The sequence below is a fragment of the Mirounga leonina genome, unplaced genomic scaffold (assembly GCF_011800145.1).
Source record: "Mirounga leonina isolate KUSES-001 unplaced genomic scaffold, KU_Mleo_1.0 Mir_97, whole genome shotgun sequence".
NCBI classification, from domain to species: domain Eukaryota; kingdom Metazoa; phylum Chordata; class Mammalia; order Carnivora; family Phocidae; genus Mirounga; species Mirounga leonina.
This window is the reverse complement of record NW_023270889.1, coordinates 1,947,129-1,972,739: the sequence shown is the minus strand read 5'-3', so window position 1 is coordinate 1,972,739 and position 25,611 is coordinate 1,947,129. Positions and strand designations below refer to the sequence as shown.

Below are 25,611 nucleotides of genomic sequence, written 5' to 3'. Positions count from 1 at the left end.
TCACATTTTAAGGCTTAAATTCAAAATATTGTTATTGCCTATTACCTTGCTCATAGCAGGCAAGTAATGTTTATTAAATGAATCAATACTTCTTTTCCCCAAAAGTTCATCCAAGTGATTAATATTCCTCAATCACTGAATGTTAGAGCTTCAGATTCTACTTAGTCCAACTGATCTTCACTAGAAAACTGAAACCAGAGGAGAGAAATGACTTACTCATAGTTAATAGTTAGGGCGAAGAGCTCATACTGTATTCCTTCTACATCTATCTGAGAATTTCATGATAAAAGGGCCAGCATAAGAAAAAGTATCTAAAATGGGTAAAAAATTAAGACAAGATAAACTTGCATTTTATCTCATTTAAAAATACCCATGGAAAGAGTATTTATTTGTGTAATAATCCTAATACTAAGCATGTAGATAAAATGATGAGTACATTGGGTGGGGGAGAAACAGGAAATGTGGAGGGAGGGAAACACGTGGGGGGGCAAGGAACCAGGCACTAGAGAGAAATATGCAGCCAAATGAGAACAAGTAAAGGAGAAGGCAAATGGAAAAAAAAAAAAAAGACAACTGATTATAAAAAAACGTCCAAAATGTGCTACATACATACACTGGGATATTATTTGACCTTATAAAGGAATGAAATTCTTCATGTATGTCAGCACAGATGAACTTTGAAGATACTATGCTCAGTGAAATAAGTCAGATATAAAACAACAAATATTGCATGATTCCACTTACATGAGATGTCCTAGAGCAGTTGGACTCACAGAGTGAGAGAGTTGAGTGTGGTTACAGGGGCTGGGGGGGATGAAATGAGGGGTTAGTTCTTTGTGGGCAGAGTTTCAGTTTGGGATGATTAAAAAGTTCTTGAGATGGATGGTGGTGATAGTTACACCTCAATGGGAATATACCTAACGTCACTGAACTGTACATTTTAAATGGTTAAAATAGTAAATTTCACGTTATGTATATTTTCCCACAGTAAAAAAAAAAAAACCGTGAAGAAAAAAATGAATAAATTTAAAGGATTGTTCTCTGTTTTCTTGAGAATTTTTCAAGTCATATAAATTTGAAAAGTGTTTTTCTCTTATAGCATGGTGAACAAAATGTTTCTGGTAAGTTTTACAAATTGCTACCTGGCCTTCACTTCTGCCAAATCAGCTCTAAATCAGTGCAATAAGGTATCTGCAGCAGGCATCATCCTAGTCCTGTCCAGTTCTGTGCCCGAGGGCCAGCAGGGCATTTCAGTGACGATGAACGCCCTCCTGCTGGCTTCTGTGAGTTCCCAAGAAGAGAATGAGGTCCGGGCCTTCTGGGCTTATGAACGCCTTGGGTGGGCAGCTCTGCTCCTTTCTTCTGGCCTAGGCCTCCAAGGTCTTGTTCTCAGGGGAATAACATCCATTTATTCCTGTGGAAACAAGGAAACAAGGAGCCTTTTCTCCTGCTTGCTCAAAGGCTCAAAGAGGCATAAGTTTAAGGAAAAGAGATTTGGAATTAGAAGAAATTGCAATCAAACTTCTCCATCCGGCCTGTGTCCTTGGAATCCATGGAGGAATTTAAAAATAGTGTGCTTCTTTACTGAAGAGGAAAAGCTTAAATTTATCTGAATTCAAAGTATGAAGCTATGCTTCAGCCATATTGACTTATTAATAGTCTGTGTGACGAGTGACTTAATTCTTACTAATATGATACTTTGTGTCAAAATCACCTCTTTAATTTTAGCAGCCCAGAAACACTGGAGAATTACTTAAAATAAAAAGATACGATTTTAAACCTGTGCATGTGCCTGTTCAGTATTAATCTTCAGCATGTCATAAAACCTAGATGATATTTCTCTTCGCCCTCCTTCAGCAAAATTGAGACACCCATTTCTAACATATGGAAGCAGTTTCACACTGCAAGTTATTCTGAAGGGAAAATACGTGATTTATAAATGCTGTCAAATGAAATATGTATTTCCAAATGGTACCAAGCTGACCAAGCACATCCTAGGACACATTCCACATCTTTATTACCCCATGGGCATAAATGAAGGAACAGTGTCGAGAGAGAAACAAACAGTCCCTTTTGGCATTCTCAATCCGGAAGTCCCACGTTTGTTGCTGGTAAACATATTCAAGTCATCAAAGATTGCAAGTGACCTTATCACAAAATTGTTTCCTTTATAAATAAAATAGCACCTTCAAATTACGGAGAAGGGGGTATGCTCTGTCAAGAGTAATACATTCGTCTGAGTTATTTTTGTCAGTGGTTGAATATAGATATATATACGTATATATACATACGTATATATGTGTATATATATATATAGACGTGGAGATTTTAGATGGCAAGGATCACTAGGCCACTGGTCTGCCGACATTCTCAAAAAACCTCTTTCGTCAGAATGCGAACAGAGAATGGTGAGACTGGGGTGCCTGGGTGGCTCAGTCGTTAAGCATCTGCCTTCAGCTCAGGTCATGATCCCAGGGTCCTGGGATCGAGCCCCGCATCGGGCTCCCTGCTCAGCGGGAGGCCTGCTTCTCCCTCTCCCACTCCCTCTGCTTGTGTTTCCTCTCTCGCTGTGTCTCTGTCAAATAAATTAAAAAAAAAAAAAAGAAATCTTTAAAAATATAAGAAAATGGTGAGACTAAGTGAAGCATGTTACGGTGTTTACAGAGGGCAAAACAGAAGTGCAGGGAGACTGACAGAGTCTGAGACCATCTCTCAGCGAGGCTTGTCCAGACCACGGAAGGAGGAGAGCTATCACAGCCCAGGCATATTCACACGGTCAGAAGAGAGGAAGCTGTCCAGTAGTCCTTTTACTTGCAGTGGAAGCCAGGGGGGATCCTTGCTTACAGGAAAAAGCTCGAGACTTGGAGTCTGCTCTCGCATGCTTTAGCTGTAAGTATTAGCTGTTTGACCTTGGGCACATCCTGTAATTTTACAGCTGTTCTTTTCTCGTGATGAGCGCAAGGGTTTAATAACGTACCTTTTGAGAATCCTATAATGCAATAAGAGCAGCAACTTATTGAGCATTTTGTATGGGCCAGCCACTGCCCTTAGCGTTTTGCCTACACTACCTTGCTTGACCCTTACAACTCTGTGAAGACTGTTTTATGCTCTCCATCTTACAGCTGAGGACACCTGCCCTAGCTCATAGTTAGTACATTCAGGAGATGGAATTTGAATCCAGGTCCGTTTTCTGCCAAAAGCTTAGATTTTTAAAACCATGCATTCTGGCCCCTAGTAGCCTTTTATTTAGTCACCAAAACCTGATATATTTAAATCTGTTTTATAATAGGTGAAGTATGATGCAAATGTAAGTTTTTCTATTACACCAGTGCATAAAATAAGCATCTTGGGAAATCACCAAGGTCTAACTTTTTATACTACCGTACTGAATTAAACACTTCAAAAGGCAAAAAAGGTTAAAGACTAATTAATCATGACATGCATAAGTATATCATATGGTAGCTACTCTGTTTAAATGAAAAAAAGTAATTCAAAGAGTTACGTTTTGACACTGGAATAATAGTAAAATTTAAAGGAGTATGCTATGATATCTATTTAAAAAGTCACTGATCACCCCCAAATATAAAGCACACTGCACATGATGACCATCATCATATTTTGCGGGATAGTTACAGAACACTCTCAAGAATATAAAGCCAGTTTTTTTCCTCACCATTGTGTTTTGATTGACAGAGTGATTTTGCCAGATGTTCTATAAAAAATGATTTAATTAAAATTACCTGTTTTTTAATCTGTGCACTTCTCTACTTATACAGACATTAGTGAAGTAAGTGACTTTGAAAAATAAAAATTTTTCTTCAATTGAATTACTGCTGCTATAAATCTCCAGATTCTAAAATGCAAATGAAATTAAGTCACTGGCTATCTCCCACTACCACATAAAGCTGGATAATAAATTAAGCAGCACAGTTTAGAGGTGAGGTTGGGTGGGTGCATTCAGCACAGAATTCTCAGGGCTTGGTCCTACCTCCAGAAGGGTAGCAAGGTTTATATTTGACACAACCTCTGAGTCTTCTTGTTTCTTGCTCACACCAGAGACTTTTATTATCTCTACGCCTTGGTTTTCCAAAATTGGTCCGTGTCTAGATCTAGACCAATGTACAAACCAGTGGAGGAAAGAGTCTAGATTCTTTAGAACTTACAATGAACAGATCTCTTGAAGATTATCAGCATGAGAAGCAGATGTGTTCAGAAAATTGGATGCATTGGATAAACTCTGGGTGATGACGGTTGTGTTCAGTGGATTGAAAGAGACTTTTCTCATCTTCTCTAACTTCTTAATGATATGATTCCCATTTTGAAAATGAGTGACTTCTTTATCAGCATGGTGTTGACAAGAAGAGCAATAGCTTTCCTGTGCTATTCTAATGTTGATTCTTTTTGTCTCTAGTGTGCACTTCTCATAATGAATCAAAACTAGAAATGCTAGATTTCTTAGAGTGGGCAGTTAATAACTTCATTTTTAACAAGAACTTAAAGCAGCTCAGAAAATGTAGAAGTTGATTGAAAGGGTGTGTGTTTTTCCCTTCTACTTCATACACTGTATTTATTACAACAGTTTTGTATTTATAGTACACAAAATTGGTTATGACTTCAGCAGCAATGACCAGGGCTGGAATCATTCCAGCAGGGTCCATTCATCCTGTGTCTCAAGTTGAGCTGGTGCTTTGTGAATCAGCCTGGAAACTTCCTGTGTAAACTGCCTGTTTTCCTCTGGGGTCCTGGTTATTTTATCTTCAAGACGGTGCAAAGCATCTCATAACATAGAACCAAGAGTGTCCCATCATAGTTCATAATGTCAGTCAGTGGCCCTACCACCTGCTCTTGTAAAGACTTACTTTTTTATATGTTGGTGGATGGGTGATTTGTTGTTTATTTCATTCCTTTTGCATTTTTATAGAGCTCCTCTGTATATGGCTGGAAATAAGTACAGAATGTCTCATGCTTGGGCTTCCCTTGTAAATTTGCACAGATTCCTTTAGCTTCTGGGGTTGCAACTTGCCCTTATTAAAACTGCCTTGGATTATTTTAATATAAGGTTAAGTTTGTGTTTTTTCTTTAAAAAAAATCAAGATTATGATTCAGACCCTCTGTGTCTCCTCTTTCCAGGGTCTCATATGGAGATTAAGGTCACTTGCTATGATTTGTCTATTTTTTCTACAGAAGATCTCATTTTTAGAGTTGAAACTTCAGGTGTTTCAGATTTTTGTTGAAGAATCTCAGTACCATGGAAAGGTTTTTGATGTAGTTTATGCTTTCAGCCTAATTTTTTGCCTTGCAGAAATGAACATTTTAATTAACATTTAATAATCTCAAACAGAGACATTTTCTAAGAACATCTTTCAAGAAAAAAAAGTCAGATCTCAGACATATCAAAGCAGCAAACCAACTTTTGCATCAGAGAGGAAATCATTAATTGCTTCAAGCAAAATATCTGAATGACTGATTTCAATATCAATGTCAATATTTTAATATCCTTACTACAGGGATTTCTTTTTAAGCCTTCAGAGTAGGCCTTGACTTCACCCTACATTGAGTCGCAACAATCATAGTACATAGTTTGAGTAGTAATCATTTTCTCCTTAATTGTCAGGTTACTCAGAACATCTGGAGGGTTAGTCACTGACTCCACGAGTCTCCACTGCCATCTTCCTAAATTTGGTCTTGGGTGATAGAAACCGGGAGTAGTCTATAGTACTACTATAGATGTATATGTATTTATATATATATACATCACCTGGGGATCATGTCAAATACAAATGCTCATTCTGTAGGTCTGGGGTGGGGCCTGAGAGTCTGCATTTCTAACAAGCACCCTGTAATGGTACTGGTCAATCTGGACCACTTGTTGAGGACCAACAATCTCTAAAACTACATATGGGCCACAGCCTGAATTCAGGAACTTCCTGATATTAAAAGCAGAAGAAATAGAGGAGCTCAATGAGGAGAAGTGAGAAGGAAACTAGGGGTAAGAATAAGGTAATGAGTGAAAGGAGAAAGAAAGACTCTTGAGGAACAATGAGACATTTCCCCCAGACTAACATGAGTCTTGGGGTGCCTGCACGTAACATTGGACGGGAGAGGAGGAGGGCAGGGAATCTGACTTTTAGTGAATGTCTTCTGTGCAAACTGCAGTCTGATATATTGCTATATGTTTATGCATGGATGGATAGCTAGATCGATTGATAGATATGGAATATACTGTAAATATCTGGATATATAGAGAGATGTGTGCTTATATGGAGAATGGATGGATGGATGGATAGATAGACAGATGGACAGATGAGGTTCTGCTTTGTTCCAAACAGGTTTGAAGAGGGAGCTGTACTAGGTGCTCCCATATGCATATACTGCTTCAATCCTCAGGACAAACTTTTAAAAATATATACAGAGAGAGGTGATAAAGCTGAGGCTTAGAGTAATTAAAAACAAAAACAAAACCAAAAAGCAGCTCTAGGACTATTCGACTTCAGAGCTAGGAAATCCATGCTTTGACCAGTCCCAGAGCCGGCCACAAGTAAGAGAGGCAGGGGCATAAAGAGCAGTATTGGAGCCTGTGGTAAGAGTGCACAGGGAGAAGAAATTAGAGAAGAGGATGTGGCAGACATGTGGATAGGTCCAGGAAGACGGGGAAAGGAAAATGCAGGACTTGCCAGGGCCTTGGTCCAAGTGGATAATTCCAGTCCTGGTAGCAATTAAGAAGTGACCCATTTGGCAGAGCCTGCCCCTCTGCAGGTTGCCACTCTCTTTCCTGCCAACAGTTTCCATAACCTTTCTGGCCCCGGCTAGACTAGCCTGGTTCTACCCAGCGTGGACGACTCAGTTTTCACCTTTCCTAAACTACCAATGCAGCAAAGAGGCGGTCTGCAGGACTCTACATGGGAGAGACTGTGTAGCAAAAACTTGGGGCCCCTAGCAGTACCTACCCCCACCCCCACTGGGACTCTGAGTCAATGGTACTCCAGGTTCAGGGTCTTCCTCTTCCTCTGGATCTGCTTTTGGCTCCATAGATCCTTTTGAACCTCCTTCTCTGAGATGATTCATTGAGAAAATCCTCCAGTTACTTCCCCAGATGAAGCAGTTTTCTCAGAGACCGTCAATTAAACATACGGAAATCAGGGCAGGGACAAGGCCTCACAACCCATGTAAAATTGGGGGAGGGGAAATTATGGTACATATTAGAAGAGGAGAAAAAGAAGTTTATATTCACTCACCTTCAGCCTCATCTTGTACCATTTGCCCCTCTCTCTTGCCTTGCAAGTTGTCTTGTACACAGTCAATCCTCAATACACATTTTTTGAATAAATGGGTTGATTAATGAATACATCAGAAAGAAAAAAGGCTAAATTTAAAAATATAAAATCATAAGAACCTTGTTTTATTTTGAAATTTTCCTACTGGGTCAAGTAAGAAAACTGTTATGGATCTGATGGCTTGATAAATGTGCTTACTTTTGGCATTGTCTTTGGAACCAAAAGAGTTGCTTGGGAGAATCAAGATGGAGGAGGAGGATGGAGAGACTCTGCTTTCCAATCCCTGTACCTCGCGTGTCAAGGAGAGACGGTGGCTCTGTTGAGGTTACTGTAACTTCAATCAGACAATGTATACCTCCATCCTAGCACAGCGGCTGGCACAAAAAAGATGCTCAGTAAATATTCACTGAATTAATGAATAAAAGTGATGTACTTACTCTATCATATGTCCTTCAAGCTGCAAGTAACCCTTAATGCTGCCCGGAAGATTGCTTTTGCCTGTGTTTAGCTCAATGTTTTGATCAAGGGAAAGTCAACCTGTCCTTTGTCTAAGATTAGGCCTCATCATGTTATTTTCGGCCTAACAATCCTAAGTCCAGTTTAGAAGAGGCCAATTTATAATTCTAATTCATAAGTATTCCCCTGAACATTCATGAAGACTATTTTCTTTTGAAGTCACTAGAGTCTTCATTTCTTAAATCTAATGTAATTGCTGGAAGAGGAGCTTGTTCGAGAAGGAATTGAGCTATAGTTTAATATGGATGGGAATGCCAAGATGTTCTTGTGCATTTTCTGCTGGGGCTCGCTTGGCTCCAAGGGCAGACAATGGGGTAAGCACTTGCATGAAAAAGTGAACGGTTTGCCTCACTGGACTGAAAAAAGGTACCCAAGGTCATGGGACCCAGGAGCTTGGCAAGGGTAGTCTGGCAGAGTTTTGACACTCTCTTATGGGATTAGATTATAGGGAACTGGAGAACCCCTTTCTGGCATATATATAAAAAAAAATGTAATTGTCTGGTAGTTCCTTGAAACTCAGTAAGGGTTTTATTTATTCAGCCCAGGGATGGCAAATTACCTTGGCTTGTATGGCAGGACAATATATTGATAATGGCTGCTGGAAACCTATAATGAGAAAAATTCTGAGATCATATTTGGGCTCATTAAGAAAGAGTTGTCATTTATACTTCAATTTAAAAAAGAAAGAAAGTGTTGTCATAAGTTGGCAATGTCAGCTAAGAGTTTGGGAACGGGGATTGGTGGCATGCCCCATATTTAATATCCTTTCTTTAAAGATTTTTTTCTCCTTTTTTTTTTTTTGGTCTTGTAAAAATCTAAGTAATTATATCCAAAAATTCATTTAATTGTCCCATAAGCTCCGTGAGATAAGTACTGTTATAATCTTCATTTTGTTTTCAGATGAAGAAACTAAAGGTACAAACATATTATTTCCCCAAGTATTAGTGCTACACATGCCCACCTAACTTCAGGGCCCAGGCTTTTAACAAACGTGTCATTTTCCCTTAGAATTCTGGAGTGCTGATATTTAAGGTTATCACCCTCCAGTAAATGAGTTTCTCTCTGTTGTCTTACCTAAGATAGGAAAATATAAAAGATTAATAAGGTCAGCAGGGCTAAAGACAAAAGACTAAGATGAATTTCTAGTCTAAACATTGAAAACATGGCTTAGTATATGACTACTCCAATCAAGGAAATATGGATTATTTCTGGATCATTCTAAGGATGGAACACAATACATCTATACCATTTTTACCTTGAGATCCAACCCAAGTAGAAGAACTATTCTTAGATGAGATTTTTTCACCCCTTGGAATTTTTCATTCTAAAAGCAAAGATGTTAATCATGATGTCCTAATGATATTCTAAATGCAGGTAATTATACTTTGTTTTCCTTAAACACTTAAAGTGTTCTTTTAATGGAATGATCTCACTATTTATGGAAACACATTATTATTGCTTTCCCCAAGTATTCATTTCTGTAATTAACTGTTAAAATCATTTGTAAATACGCAAGTTATAGTGTCCATGTAAAAAGTGTTTGGATTTTACCAAAAGGCAGGAAAAATACAAAACGAAACAAAAAAATCTTCAAATATTCTTAGCTGGTGTTAGAAATGTCCGAATAGAGTTTGACTTTTTGCCTGTTCTCTTTCTTTTACAGAGAAATCTGTCATTGCTCAACCAATATTCGTTTTTGCAAAGAGAGAACAAACTTTTAAGGTAAGATCAAGCTAATTTTCTGTTTGACTTTTACTTTGACAAAGAAAATGATGTTTCAAAGAAGCTAGTGCTGCTGAATGATACCGTGGTTGCCTTAGTTTATCCTCTTGCTCTTCACATAGCAGAGCAGTGACTCTAGAATATTTATATAGTAGGTTTTTACTGGCAGCAATTTGGCCTAAGTGGGAGGCCAGAGGCCTGCCTTGTCTTGAAGCTATGAATAACATGCCATCTTTACTCAAAATTAGAGGGTTTATTTGGAGTGACTTGGAAGGGGGCAGAATGAAAGAAGTTAGCAGGGTCGAGGCTCCTCGTGGGTCTCCACCACTGACCTCGCTTAAAACCGGGGATAAAATAGGTTCTAAACTTCGTTGCTTGATTCAAAAGGGATCTTAAGGACCCTATCTGCATCATACTTTAGTACCACCTGCTTTGAAAGACCAACAATAAGATTAATAGCTTTCCCACTTTAGCTTGATTAGTATTTTCCTGTTATTTGTTCCCACTTATGCGAGTCATTTACCCTACTACCCACAAAACTCACTAGAGAAGCTCAAACCCCAAGCCCTGGTCGAAAAGTCAGTTTCCTGGGCCCCACCCCAGGCCAACCGCTTCAGATCTTGAGAGCTCGGTTTCAAAATCTTCCTTTTAAACAAGTTCTGACAAGGGATTCTGCAGCCACTGAAATACAAAACCGCTAAGACTAACACTTTGCTTTGTCTTGAATATATGCCTAGGAGTAAAGGTGTAAAGGTGAGTGGCTTTGTCCTGGCCTAGCTGAATAGACCTGGCTTTTGAGAATTCTCTTCTAAAGTGACAGGGTAGAATTCTGACGTAAAAACAGCACTCAGCTCTCATCGGCAGCTTTGTTTCCTTCCAGAGACCTGCAGAAGACACCGCATGTGAGGCAGCAGAGCATGGTAATGACTTACATCCTGTATTTCAAAACCAATCTTCAGACAAAGAAAATAAGCAGGCCCAAGTATTTTGGCATGTGGCAAGAACTGGGTAAAACTTCATGGTTTTGCTTGTGTTTAAACACCAAAATAAACTGGCTTTTGTTTTGAAAGATGACACGTAGGTCCCAAGAACACTGACGTTAGCAAAGCTAAGGTCCCTTCTTTCTGCATTGCCTGGGTCTCAACCTACCAAACACATTCTCTACACAATCTCAAAAGTCATATGCAGTTTCTTGCCGAAGCCACTTGTTTCTAAGTGTTTCTTAGGAGGATGATATGCCTATCGCTTTATAATCACCAAGCTATTAACCCCAGCATTTAAACTTGGGCTTCAGGAGTTAACATGTTAGCAGATGATGGGAGTTAACATGTTAGCAGATGATGATCTATGTAGGCAAAAGGTAATTCTATTTATTCTTCCATATCTTGGGTTGAGGATTATTTGTTATTGCCAGCAATTTTACCCATCATGTTAAATTTCTTGCAGAATGTAATGGTTTTCTAAGAAAGCGTGTACGGTCTTCATCTTTTACTTTGCATACTACAGACCCTCAGTCCCAAGGAGGTAGGTATAGACCTGACTGTTGACTGTTCACTGTTATGTTTTCTCTGAGTGTGAAATTACTGAGAAACTTTTCAAATGGAAATGTTTAAAAGTCTACCCGTCGGAGAGTGTTTATAATAAATTATTGTATGAAAATAGCAGTCTATAAGATGGATTGTACAGTGAGTCACTATTTAAAAATTCAATTTATCAACATTGGATGAAAGATGGAAAGGACATCAGCCATAATGCCAGCAATGGTTATCTTAGGTAATGGGATTACAGGCAATTTGGGGTTTTCCACCCACTCTGCATTTTGTCATGTTTCCAAAGTGTCTGCATTAAGGATGCATTAGCTTTGTAATTAGGGGAAACTGACATTTCTCCCTAAGTTACCATCTACTTAAACAAATAGATGTCTGCCTTGAAAAGAACACTTTAAGAACATCATATACTGTATTCTGAGTAAACCAGTAACTCAGTTTGCCTCTCTTCTACACTCAAAGCACTTTGTGATTCCTTTTATACATGACCGCATTGTCCTCTGCCTTGTAAGAAATCTATTTCTGTGTATGTCTATCCCCTCCACTGTGCCTTCCTTGAGGTCATCTTCCTGCCTGATAGAGTGTCTTACACACGGTGAGCACTCCAGTATTTATTGAATCGAATAGAAATTAATTTGTAATTCTCACCACAAGCCCATTTTATTTCTATTGATTAAAAAAAAATACAAAACCTTTTCTAAATTAGTGATACAGAAATTTTTATGAAACAGCAAAAGTCCAAATCAAAAGAAACACAAAAAACCACTTCCTCACTGACTTCAGTTTGCAATTTGCTTCTAGCATCAACCTTGTTCCAGAATCGAATGAGATCATCATCCTTCACCAACCTCCTGACCTTCCCCCCTTCTGGGGCAGGTAATAAACTGCTTCCAGAACCTCGAGCCTGACACTCTGACTTTTCAAAATTCATTCTCATTGATGGTGTGCTTTCTTACTCAGCTACTATAAAATGCTGGCATTTTAGGGGCAAATAAAATAGAGGCAAAGTATGATTAGAAGAATGACTTATGAATTCCAACTCCACAAATCCAGACAGTGCATCTGTTTATTTTTGGCAGAAATTTTGAATTTGATGATGTTTTTAAGGAATTCATGTTTATGATAGCAATATGTTATATAAGGCAGCTCCATAAGATAACTTGCTTTATTTTACTCATTATTATTCATCTGTACAGTTTATAATATATACAGTACTCAAAATATACAGCTATACTTTATTTTATTTAAAAGATTTTATTTATTTATTTGACAGAGAGAGACACAGCAAGAGATGAACACAAGTAGGGGGAGCGGGAGAGGGAGAAGCAGGCTTCCCGCAGAGCAGGGAGCCTGATGTGGGGCTCGATCCCAGCACCCTGGGATCATAACCTGAGCTGAAGGCAGACACTTAATGACTGAACCACCCAGGCGTCCCTACAGCTATACTTTAAATTCTTATTCTAAAGTTTATGCTTTAAGTGAATATTCTAAGGTTTAGAATATGATTCCTTTTATTTTCATTTATTTTTTTAGGATATGATTACTTAACCTTTTCACTAAAACATTACTTCTTTTTATTTGAAATTTATAGTGCTTTGCTAAGTAAATCTATCTTATCATAAAATATTTGAAATGGTTGGAACATTACATTAAAATTACAATTTTATATTCTTTTTGTTTTTGTTTCTACTGAACAACCAGCTGCCTTTTCCAAGTTAAGCTTGCCACTAAGAAATAAAAAATACAGGGGCGCCTGGGTGGCTCAGTTGGTTAAGCGACTGCCTTCGGCTCAGGTCATGATCCTGGAGTCCCGGGATCGAGTCCCGCATCGCGCTCCCTGCTCGGCAGGGAGTCTGCTTCTCCCTCTGACCCTCCTCCCTTATGCTCTCTGTCTCTCATTCCCTCTCTCTCAAATAAATAAATAAAATCTTTAAAAAAAAAAAAAGAAAAGAAATAAAAAATATAAACTATTCACTTCCTATTTTAAATGATCCCTCTCTACCTGGGAGCCACAGGGTTTTCAAACTAATGTATTTATATTCTTATTAATAATTCCAAACATGACTGAGCAACATATATGTCAGATACCTTTCAGATACAGAAGAAATACTTTCAAGCTCAATAGACCCCTTTTAAACCTGACTGACAAGTTACAGACATTAAGAGGAATAGGGGCCCTAATCCTAGAGAATTTGTTTTATTGTATTTGTGCCTAAAGTGGAGGGTTGGATGTAAGTTATCTGAATAACTGTTTCAATTATTTTAAATTAGACATACACATACAAAAAGATTAAATAAAGGAACATTGATATCAGTAAGTACCATTCCATTTTATGTTGTGTGAAATGTTGGTGGTATTGGAATGGAGAAAAATAGTACAATTTGATATGGCCCATTTGTTGCTGGTTTTTAATAATAAAGGTCATAAAGCATTTAATTGAACTTTGAATTAGAGAAGCAATTTACCTCAACATTTATAATATGTTTTAATACTTGGAAGAAGCAGTTCTTATTCTTTTCTCATTTCCATTAATCAAATGCTCAAAGGTTGCTGTTTCTGCAATTTGTGAGCAAGAGATGGGTGATCTCTTTGAAATGTATAATAATCCTATACTTGCAGCAGCCACCACCATAGTCTTATGCCACCAACACACTTGATAGAAAAATCCCCTAGTATGACAGTCATCTCTCTCTAGGTATCACTAGACTGGGGAGAGTGGCAGAATTTGCTAAGAGTTTCATAACATTTTATAAGAAATACATATTAATGCACACAGAGGGTTCACTACCATCAGATTTTATAATATGTATTCATTTCAGTACTCATTTTCGTGATTCTAAAAAAAAGTGCCTGTTCTATTAGTGGACCAACTTTCATTTATATTTCTGAAAGTAAACAGAACTATGTGGCAAAACTCACTGCCATCACCCATTTTTAGCACAAGGCACAGCCTACAGTTGTTAGTGCCAACAGCGACATCTACTGGTGAGTTTGGTACAGGACTGTTAAAACCCGGATTCTGTAGAAACGGACTCTTTGATTTAAAATGTGCTAAATATTTTTTCTTACAGTGAAGAAACACAATGTTTTTATGACATCAACTCTTGTGCAAAGGAATGTGGATATGAACAGTACAGATCAAGGTATGTAGTTTATTACAAGAGCCTCTGAAATTTTACATTTTACATTTATATATATATATATTTTAAAGATTTTATTTATTTACTTGACAGAGAGAGACACAGCGAGAGAGGGAACACAAGCAGGGGGAGTGGGAGCGGGAGAAGCAGGCTCCCCGCGGAGCAGGGAGCCCGATGCGGGACTCGATCCCAGGACCCTGGGATCATGACCTGAGCTGAAGGCAGTCGCTTAACCAACTGAGCCACCCAGGCGCCCCTACATTTATATTTTAATTTGTTGTGTATGTGTTGGGGTCTGGAGTTAGGGCCAAGTGACAAAACGTGAAAAAACAAATTTGGTAAGCCAAGTCCCATGGCCAAAATGAATAGGTATTGGGTAAAGGTGAGGGCAGAAGTAAGCATTAAGCAATTCACTGGCTATTTTGACATTGATCAGTTAACATTAATCCCTCATTTAATGATGACTTTAGAAAGCAAACATTAAATTAGTCAAAAATATGGAGGAAGAAGTAGTCCACTAAAGATATATTGACTCTTTAATTCTGTTCTTTTAAGGTCCTGGGAAGCATTCTGAACATGTCCTAAGGCCTGCTATTTTGCAGCTACCTCAAGCTCAAAGGTGTGAAAAAGTAAGAAAAACAGTTGGACACAATCCCTTGGAATCCTGCAAGACAAAGGAAAAAACAAAAAATAAGGTAAGAAAACCTCCTATGGTGGGATTGACATCAAGTTTCCATCTTTCATTTAGTAGATTATTGTGGGCTCTACATTCAGAGTTAGGGGCTGCCTGACTTTTGTTCTGTTGCTGAACAGCCCTCGGTGAGCTAATGAAAGTTGTCCTCTTAAATTGGAGAGTTGTTCCTAGGAACTAGTTTTGTGGTTTCTCCTACGCTGTAAAGTTGAGGCCCTTTTGGTAGAAACCTCTGGGCTCCTGTTCTAGTACACTGACCCCACATGAGAACAGGGGGAGCAATGAGATGGCCAGGACCAGGAGCCACAAGTCAAAAAAGGAACAGAAGTTTTCTGCATCCCCAGCTGGTCGACATCCCAGTGTGGCTTTGCCAGTTTAGGTCACACCGGGGATCCATCCAGACCCATCTTCATGGATAACGGGAGCAGAGGACTACCTGCATGGAGTTGGGAATTGGGAGGACTGGGGAAGCTTCTGAAGACAGAGAAGAAGTCTCCCTTCCAATGGTTGTGGGTGGCTGAATCCCTCACTGTGGGCCTTTCTAGGGAGACTGATTGTCATTTTGCTCAAGCCATGCAGATATGGGTTTGGGGATATTCTGTTGCCGTGTCTTCCAGAAGCCAATACTTGAGAGGAATGGCACCCAAGATTTTCAGAGTAATTCCATCTTTCATTTGTTTCCAGCTGGACTGTGGAGGGTTGGTCACCTGTTTTGTTTTGTTTTTCTATACTGAACATGAAGACAGTGACACATGGAACTTAAAAATACCAGTCATTTCACCAATGCAATGAAAAAAAAATCAGATTGGTACTAATCTTACCTCTGTCCATACCTAACTTAGGTTTACATTCTTGGACAAAGCACCCAATCTTCTCTTTTTAACAGTGAAGTGAGAGAGTTGAACTTGGTCAGCATTTGACAACGTTTTTGTAATTCCAAACATTTTTGTAAGATATGATCTCATGAGACTCATTATGAATTTTAAAAATCATTTCATTATTTCTGCATGGCATATGGCGTGATTTTTAAGTAAAACATATTTTAAATTTCAAATTGGTAGATTATTAAATGTTTTCATTTAAATATAACCTAGTAATCATAACCATATTACATAAATTCTCACTTTTATCCATTTAATAAGTGATGCATGTTGTTTAATTTGTGTTAAGGTATGTAAGAAAAAGTATGGATGTGTTGACTAATTTCTAAAATGTTATTATGTTGCATATGATTTTGGAACAGGATGTACTATAAATTATAGATTAAATTTTTTGTTACATGTTATGATATAAAAAGTAAATCAATATTTCTTCTTTGGCATGGCTTATTGAAATATTGCATTATGTATTTTAAAAATAAAATTTATTAATATTTTTCTTGCATTTTCCTTCTAAATGATAAAGAATAAGAGAAATTTTCAGGTAATTGTTTGTAAACATTTCTTCTTGAATAAATCTATCAAACATATGAAAGTACTTTTTCCTATTTAGTGAACAGCTTAACTGTATGTACCCATTATTGAATTTTCTCTAACAATGACCTTTGAAGAGTTAAAGACATACTATATAAAATGCAATGTAAGAACTCTGACAAAATAATGAAACTTATAGATGTAGGGAAAATTATCTCTAGGTGAATTTCATAGAACTATTATTTTCATGTTCCGTAATGACTTGTATATAAAATCAGAGCAATTTTTATTCATTGTCATTAATCAATGGTCACTTATTATGTATAATTTAAATAATATATGCCTAATAAAAACTGTTTTAAGTACAAAGGAGTAAAAACTACCATTTTGGCTAAGAGATAAATCATCTGACTGAATCATGAGCATGCACTTTGATCTCTGCTAACCAACAACATATATTCTCTTCATACATACTTCTCAGCTCTCAAATTCTGTTATAAAGGGGAAAATGCTCAAAATTATTTTTATTGATTGGTATAAAATTAAAGTGGAAACAGACCCCAACTACCTTTAAAGATATGAACTCCTTGCAACATCTTTGCAAACCCCTGCTGGGGGAAGGGAGGTGTTCATAAAACATTGGAGATACTAGATCCGATCATTTAAGGGCTCCTTCCAGTTTTAAAATTGCTCACGTCTTCATTTATACATTAATCAGGTAATGTACATTTGCATATACATCAGACAGAGTAACTAGTTGATTAAGTCACCAGTCAAAAATTTTTAGATGAAGAGATGAATGGGATTTCCTCTAATGTTTAATGACCATGCTGGTGAAGCTCTTAGGGTGTTTTCGGGATTAAATAGTCCTGAAGGATATATCTATGAAGCTAAAAATGAGAATTAACTCCATGTGGCTAAAAAGATAAAAGTAACAAAAGGAGGTGCGATTTCTGAATATGATGGCAAAGGGTATAGTCCCTGATGTCAGACAAACCCTGGCTCTGAGGTCAGCCCATTCCTGGTTGCCCATACCTGGCCAAGTTATTTAAACTCATTAGGTCAGTTTACTCATCTGTAAACTATAAAATGTGGATGACAGACATACAACCTATATAGAGATGTTGTGAGGAGTAAATGAGATAATGTACAAAAAATGCTTGGGGAAGTACTTGAACATAGTAACTTTTCAACACATTTAACTGTAACTATGTTTCCTTGTCTGATGCTCCTTCCTTAAGGCAATTGAAAGGAACTTTCTGATGGATTGCCTTTCTTTCAGATTTCTGAGGGGAACTCTTCTTTGCTAAGTGAAAATTTACCAAGTGCCAGAATTTCAGTCCAGCTGACTACCCACCAGAATTGTTTAGGTGCTACATCAGTAGGGTAAGTTAATGATGAGGACACAGAAAATATATCCGTTTATTCTTGCTTTCTTTTATCATTATAATCATTTATGGAAAATAGCTTTCTGATATTGCACAGATAAATTGCTAAGATTTCTTTTTTTTAAGATTTTATTTATTTATCTGAGAGAGAGAGAACATGAGCTGGAGGAGAGGCAGATGGAGAGGGAGAGGCAGACTCTCCACTGAGCAGGGAGCCCGATGTGGGGCTTGAACACAAGACCCTGGGATCATGAGCTGAGCCAAAGGCAGACACTTAACTGACTGAGCCACCCAGGTACCCCAAATTGCTAAGGTTTCTATTTGAGATTTTATAAAGGACACAAGTTTACAATGTTTTTCAAAACGTCTCTAATATTTAAAGATCATCATATTAATATTGGATTATCTCCATTGCTTTGTTGACTTGGGTGAGAATATTTCAAAAATATAGAGTTAAATTTTTAGTTAGGAATTAATTATCTGGCTGATAGATTAGCCTTTCCCTTCTGTGGTGTTCTTCCCCCCCCCCGCCACTGCCATTTTTCATTATTTTGGGTGTTATTCCTTATTTATTGACATACATTGGATAGACAACAAAGAAAACAGTATAAATGTACAAAATGAAAGTTAGTATTTACTGGTATCACCAGCAATGAAGGCATGTTTGATCTGAGGGAAGATTAAACTGAGCCATAGATACAACCAGACTCACATGATTAGGGCCCATGTGAGTACCACAGCTTTTACCTATGGTGCACACTGGGGGTACAGTGGGGACCCCAGAGCACATTGGCCCACAGATAGACAGCTGTATATCTTTGAGTTTCTCATCACGCAAAACACTTTTAGCAACAACAACAAAAAAGTTCCAGGAGGAAAAAAACCCAAATTAAACAAAAGCCCACGCAAGTGTAACTGACAAGATAGATTGGCTGTGCTTTTGCTCTGGAGACCTCTGGTAGCTGGGAGCATTGGCCACTTGGGGAAGAGGACAGAAGCAATGAGAGATTGGAGAGGCTGTGCTGGAAAAGCAAGCAGATAAGGTCTGGGCCAGCCCCTGGTTGATCACACAGCCTGAACAGTGATGGGCATGACATGTGTTTGGACTGGTCTCAATTTGTGCTGTCACAGCTGTCAAATATTTTAAATATCATCCCCAGGAGTACCTCAATTTTTCCTTCATTTCTCAGTGGCTGCAGATGAACAAGAGTTAGCTATTTTTGTGCTTTACATAAATCTGTTAAATCTTCCGGTTATTTCATGTGCTAAGATCTATCATGGCTTTATCCATATATTTCAAATCGCAAATGTTCATTTCTTTTCCTTAGATGTCAACCAAATGAAGATAAGTATTCTTTTAAAAGCTGCAGTTCTGATTTTGTGTTTGGAGAAAACATGGTAGAAAGAGTTTTGGTAAGAATTCTGGCATTATAAAGAATTATAAAAGATGTCACTTTGAGTTTCTGGAGGCATATTAATTAAAACAATGTTAAATTGGAGCATACTTTAAATCCTGAGTTCGAAGGCACGTTTTCTTTCTTTAACCAGAAAGATTCTCCTGGGAAGCAAGTTCTAGTTGTTAGAATAATAGGCAGGAACCCACAGAGGAAGGGAATTGTATAATTATAACATTATTACTGATGAGAAATATTAAATAGTTCTTTGACGTGTGTTACACCCAAGGTACCCAAGGAAATCCCAGAATTATCTGCAATAGATGAGCTTAACTGGTAATGATATTTTAATATCAGGTTTTCGATAGCGTCTTTCATAACAAGATGCACTTAAAATCATTTGCCAATTTTTTCTTGCTAACCACAACCCTCCCCTTCAAGCTTTTATAGTGAAAAACACTATCATAACTTTTTTTTTCAAAGATTTTTTATTTATTTATTTGAGAGAGAGAGAACACATGAGAGGGGATAGGGTCAGAGGACAAAGCAGACTCCCTGCCGAGCAGGGAGCCCGATGCGGGACTCGATCCAGGGACTCCAGGATCATGACCTGAGCCGAAGGCAGTCGCTTAACCAACTGAACCACCCAGGCGCCCTATCATAACTTTTTTTTTTTGCAGGCTTTAAGAGGAAAATCATAGTACTTTACTTGCCTAGGGAAACATACTTGCCAAGTGGAAACCCCTAAGGAGTTTTACCGGCATCCCTATTTAGTATTGGGCGTCCTCCTGCATGAGGTGGTTGCCCCTCTGCCCTCCACAGCTAGCATGCATTAGGACTACTAGTTACATCAAGGATCCAGAGGAGGCTACACAGATTTTAAAACCTGCATAGAGGCTCAGAATAACAAAGGACCAACTCATGAGGTCTGTCTATTCCAAGTTTTTTAGGGCTTTCACAAATCAATCCCTTTTAAGACTTGGTTTATTCTACACCCCCCTCAGGCTAAACCCAAATTCCAAGAGTAGTGTCCTAGCTTTTTAGCTTGGGGGCACCCTCTGTCACTCTCAAGATGAAGGGTGACTCCACAGTTCTAGAGCTGTTGATCCATATCTTTGGATCTGAACCAGAATGGACCAACTTCCAGAGTGAAGTTCTAGGCGATACATTTAGGCACATTTCTTCCATACTGTTTAGTCCTAAATTTAGCACTACATTAACCACAGCTTCTGTAAGATGTCACAGACACAAATAAAATACTTTCCAAGCCTCACAGGATCAACCTTAACACCCAATTCGACTTAACAAACATGTTCTGTGTTCTTACGAGGTCTAAAGCTCTGGCGTGGGTCTCAAGTTTGGCTGTGTATTAACAATCATCTCGTGACTCTCTAAAGGAGTCAGTATGCCTGAGCATTTCCCCAAACCGATTAGATCAGAGTCTCTGTGGGTGAGGCTAGGTGTCAGGTGATTTGAATGCACAGCCAGGATTGAAAAACACCTGGGTGAGTGGTTATGCGAAGCGAAAGGGAGACCCTGTGCTCTAGAGGTGCTTATAATCTAAGGGGAGACAGAGACATACCTGAGCAAATGAACTGCAGTTGGGATTAGAACTTTGCTTTGAGGAGGTACTGGTGTACATTTCCTGTGGGCACTTTCAATCTGGCTTGCAAAGGAAAACTGAGCTTCCTGTCTCTTTAAGATGATAACATCCTAGGCTAGCAGGAGCTGTAGCGATCACTTGTATGTGTCCTCTGCTTAATCCTATAATCCCGTGACCTTGTGATCTGGGGGTCAGAATGCCCTCCGGACTCGTGTGCTGACCATGCGCTGTTCCCGAGAGTCATGAAACTTTCTGTGCCTTCCTGTTTATTTTCTTAAAATGGAAATAATCACACTCATCTCTACCAATTGTAGCAGAATATCTTAAAATATCCAGTTAAATAATGTGGAAGAGTTTTGAGTTCATAAAGGAAAAGACAGAAACCCAAGTTCTGAAGTACTGTTACAATTCCCTCTGTTCTGCGGGGGGATCTCCGGGATCATAAATGGCCGGGCAGTTACTCGCTTTTTCTTCACAGGCCTTGGTTACAGCACCTGGGCAGGGCCCCATGTGTGCTGCCTTAAAAGCGATTTTTGGCAGAAATTAGAGGAAAAATTAAGATGAGCTCTGAGACAGTGAGTGGGTTCTCTGGGTAACTTGTATGATTATTTTGGATAGAGAGTGAGGTGCTGGGAATACTGAAATACCTTGAAACAGAGATGAGAGTTGCATCTCCTTTGAGGCATCAGGGTGGTCTGGTGGTAGCACGGAACAGCTGCTACCTCCTTTTGGGTCTCTAAACCTTCTCCCCTTGTCCCTGGAATGAGATCCCACCTGAAGTAGGCTGGTGGTAACCAGATTACGCTTCCTGAGGATCAGGACCAAGGTCCTGTGATGTGATAGGAAGGATTTCCCCGTAGAGCACATTGGGAACCCCAAACAAAAACATTGCAGTAGAGTTTGCCGTGTTGAAGTAGAAGAAAGAAAGGTAACTTTTGGCTTACTGCAAATATATAGGGATACAATTCTGTAATATATCTTTTTGCCTCACCCAGGATACTCAACATCTCACCCAACCTCAACTCGAAAATGACTCAAACACCAGGGAAAAACCGTTCAAATCCACTCTAGAATTTCCTGTCAACTCTCCAAATTCAAGTAAGAATTATGTCATTTGTAAAAAAAAAAAAAAAAAAAAAAAAGATTCAACTAGTGTATTTCCTGTTTTCCTATGTCATTTGTTTGGTATCTATAAAATACAAAAACAATAACGCAGTGCTTTAAAACTTTTTGGTAAAGATTAAAGCATACAAATATGGTTGTATGATACATAAGCTTAAACATTTTTTACTTGAGCACATGAGAAATCATTAAAGAGATTTATCTAAACTCGAGTAGTTTCACTTTTTGGGAAACCCTCATTATTTTTGTTTTGTTTTTCAAAGATTTTGTTTGAGAGAGAGAGAGCACGCGTGCGTACTCACGCACAAGCAGAGGGAGGGGCAGAGGAGAAGCAGGCTCCCCGCTGAGCAGGGAGCCCAATGTGGGGCTCTATCCCAGAACCCCGAGATCATGACCTGAGCCAAAGACAGACCCTCAACAGACTGAGCCACCTGGGCGCCCCGGGAAACACTCATTGTTATAAAAAGCTTAGGAGACCTGTATATTAATGGGGACAATAAAGAGCTTTTACAGTAGAGAAAAATGGGGTCTTTTATGTGTCTTTTCCCCCCTATTTTTTTCTTAGGCACAGACTCTATTAAAAATATATCCCTAATTGAATCAGCTGCTGCTTTCTCTTCTAAGCCATCACCCAAATGCTTGCTGGAGAAAATTGATGTTGTAACAGGGGAAGAAGCAGAGCATAATGTGTTAAAGGTCTGTATACCACACGTTGCTCTTTCTGGCAGCATGTCTGTACATGAAATCAAGTTTCTATAAGCAGGAACCCCTTTAAAAATAAAGGCAGAAGTATAGTTTTCATTAGGACAGAGCTGCTTCAATAAAACTGTGAGGGGCTTCCAAAGACTAAGCCAATAGTTTGTTGTATTCATACGTTAGTATGTGTAATTTTCAGGAAGATGGATTATTGGGTTTACAAGCATTCACATTAGTCTTTTAGAAAGAAGACAGCCAGGCATCCTGTCTTAAAATAACTTCAGACCTAATTTTTATACTTTTCATGCCTACTTTTATAATCAGTGCTATCATCCTATGATTGAAAATTTCTACTTACCCTGGACATTTTTAAATGATAAGATGAATAGATTTCAGTTCAAGATAATAAAAAAATTCTGTCTTTCTTTGAAAAGTTCTTTTATATAAGTTTTGGATTTCATATAAAGCAAGACTTTCACAGATATAATATACAGTATCATACATAGGATTCGAATGTTGAGTGGTCTATCAGCCGAGGCACATGAAATGTAATTACTATGACATAATGGTTTTTCAACAAGGTGCAGATTTCCCTTTCTCCTTCTCCATCTGCTTTTACCCCCAAATCTCTCCATTTCTCTTCTCTTCTCCCATGATTTACTGATACATTTACTATACAAGTGTGCTTCTAAGCATAACTCTCAGATCATCTTAAACCGAGGTTAAGTGAAATAATTGCTAGGGGTGAGGTCCTGGCATGCTATATTTTTAACAAGTCATCTGGGTGATTCTTGTACACAGTAATATTTAATTCTGGTAAGCATTAAATTATAGTACGGTGCTCTGTAGTACCACTTCCTAGTTGCCGTATTCCTCAAAAAATTTTAAGCATGCAAATAGTTTCACTAATCCTTTACTTTCACATAAGTCACATAGCTCAAATAACATTACATTTCATTTAAAAGTTGGTACATATAAATATATTGTTAAGTGAAAAATCACGATGCAGAAAGTATGGTATTCTACCATTTATAGAAAAAATAAGGGACATATGTATCGGCATGTATATACATACAAGTATCTCTAGAAGGATAAACAAAATATTAGCAACAGCGATCACCTGTTGCAGGGGGTAGAAACTGACAGATGGAGAAGTACGGTTGGGAAGGACTTTCCATTTTGTACATCTTTTTTGCTTTTTGATATTTGAACTATTCAAAAATTGCGTGTTTTAAAAGTTAAATTTTTAAAGCTGGTTTACAAATCATTAAGAGAGGTTATTCTGGTAAAGTCAGACAAAGAAAAGTGTTGCAGCATAGGAAAGGAATCACTTCGAAAAAAATTTTTTTATATATTTGACATTTAAAAAAATTGTCCTTTAGATCAACTGCAAGCTTTTTATATTCAACAAAACAACACAGTCCTGGATTGAAAGGGGCAGAGGAGCTTTGAGGCTGAATGACACAGCGAGCAGTGATTGTGGAACATTCCAGTCAAGACTAAGTAAGGAATCATTTTGTAAAGCAACCCACTCTTTCTCAGAGTAAAATTACCAGTAGGTACACATCATTTTCTGGCGATATGCTTTCAAAGAGTCAACAAATCAGTCTGTTGAAAACAATGTTGTTTCTAATGTACTATGGCAGCTTCCTGTTTAGAGCAGCCTCTGGTTCTGCCTCTATCACTGACTAGTGACCTTGGACGAAGTACTTAATCTCTCCCTGCCCTAGTTACATCCGTTTCAAATGGGGAGAATAGTACTCCATGACTTACTGAGCAATTGTGAGAATTCAGTGAGATAATGCACTTAAGCACCTATGAGCAAGCCCAGCACACACCTCAACAGTAATCTCCGTATTATTTAAAGGCCATACATAGGATGACATCATTTCTGAAGGAAAAGTAGTTTTCTAAAAGAGAGTATCTGCCCTGTCGTTTATTCTTGGCATTCTAAACATGGCATGTGGGTTGAGATGAAGGGTCAGATTCCTAGGAAATAAAGGTGTGTGGTTACTGAATCCTGTGTGTGGTTACTGACATCCAGAGTGATGGTGAGAATCTGGAGTCAATCAAACTGAAACACTCAGAAAGTTTTTGGCATCCGAGAAGACACACTGGGCATTGTTCAGAGGCCCAAACTGAAAGTGAGAGCCCTGGGCAGGGCCAGTAGGTTTACTGGTCAACACTGGGCAGGCAAAGCTGTGGAGGGGACCACTGGTAGAAGTTGGATCCATGTATACGGATGTTTATTGAGCTTCAGATATCAAGCTCAAGAAACCAGCGAGGACTAGAACTCATACTAAAAGAATAGGAACCGTGTCTTCAGTTCTATAACTGGCAAACAGGTTTCTAAGTAACCCAACCAAGTATTATTCCCAAGGCAGGTGCTAGTTGTTTTCTACTCTTGTTCAATGCCACTCTTTCCACTGCCTGCCAAAATTTGTGATGCATGGTGTTTACATTGCTGGGTAACCTGATTGTACATTTTATGTGGTATACCATGATCACCTTTCCACATCAGTAGTTATCTTTCTTCCCAATTCTTAATGGGTTCATAGTATTATCTTGAATAGCCATGTCATTTTTTAACTAATTTAGCTAATTTCATTTTCTGAATGCCTAAAGCCAAGTTTTCTCCATTGTAAACAATTCTTGGATAAATATTCTTCAGACCACTAGATCCTCAAAGGAGTTCTAAAATTTTAATCATTTTTTAATATTATAGTAAAAAAAATAATTCCGGCGTTTAAGCTAAAATTAGTCCTCCAACATAATAAAGCTCAATTTGAAAACCAACTTATAATCAAGCCAAATTACAATGTAATAGTGAAAACACAGTCTGAAAAACCACTGAAAGATTTACTTTGCTTTCAAAAATGGCAAATTCCCCAGAAGGTCAAGTAATCAACTGTTCTGTAGTCTTATATATTCACCTTCCCATTTTAGTTATGCGCAATCAAGGCAGCCTGAGGCTGATCCTCAATAGCAAACTCTGGGCTCAAATGGAGATTCAAAGAGCGAACCACAAAAATTTGCGAATAACAGCTACTGATTTAGAAGACTATAGCATCAAAGTGTTTTTAATTCAGGTAAGTAACAGATTAC

General features: G+C 38.3%; 1 protein-coding gene across 5 annotated transcripts in view; it reads left to right on the top strand.

The window, feature by feature from the left end:
• Positions 1–25,611, top strand: part of LOC118006555 (ran-binding protein 3-like) — a 263,048-nt gene that overhangs the window by 230,664 nt on the left and 6,773 nt on the right. Inside the window, exons 1-13 of one of the 5 annotated variants that reach the window (XM_034999262.1) lie at positions 8,840–9,164; positions 9,454–9,512; positions 10,393–10,520; positions 10,959–11,036; positions 11,861–11,935; positions 14,132–14,203; positions 14,756–14,895; positions 17,586–17,689; positions 19,020–19,104; positions 21,684–21,786; positions 22,376–22,506; positions 23,889–24,009; positions 25,453–25,595. In XM_034999262.1, the coding sequence (XP_034855153.1) occupies positions 9,159–9,164; positions 9,454–9,512; positions 10,393–10,520; positions 10,959–11,036; positions 11,861–11,935; positions 14,132–14,203; positions 14,756–14,895; positions 17,586–17,689; positions 19,020–19,104; positions 21,684–21,786; positions 22,376–22,506; positions 23,889–24,009; positions 25,453–25,595 (1,245 nt within the window). In that variant the 5' untranslated portion in view covers positions 8,840–9,158. Of the gene's footprint in view, positions 1–8,839; positions 9,165–9,453; positions 9,513–10,392; positions 10,521–10,958; positions 11,037–11,860; positions 11,936–14,131; positions 14,204–14,755; positions 14,896–17,585; positions 17,690–19,019; positions 19,105–21,683; positions 21,787–22,375; positions 22,507–23,888; positions 24,010–25,452; positions 25,596–25,611 lie in introns of those variants that run through there. The other 4 variants (XM_034999266.1, XM_034999263.1, XM_034999264.1 and 1 more) reach the window with 4 other exon arrangements.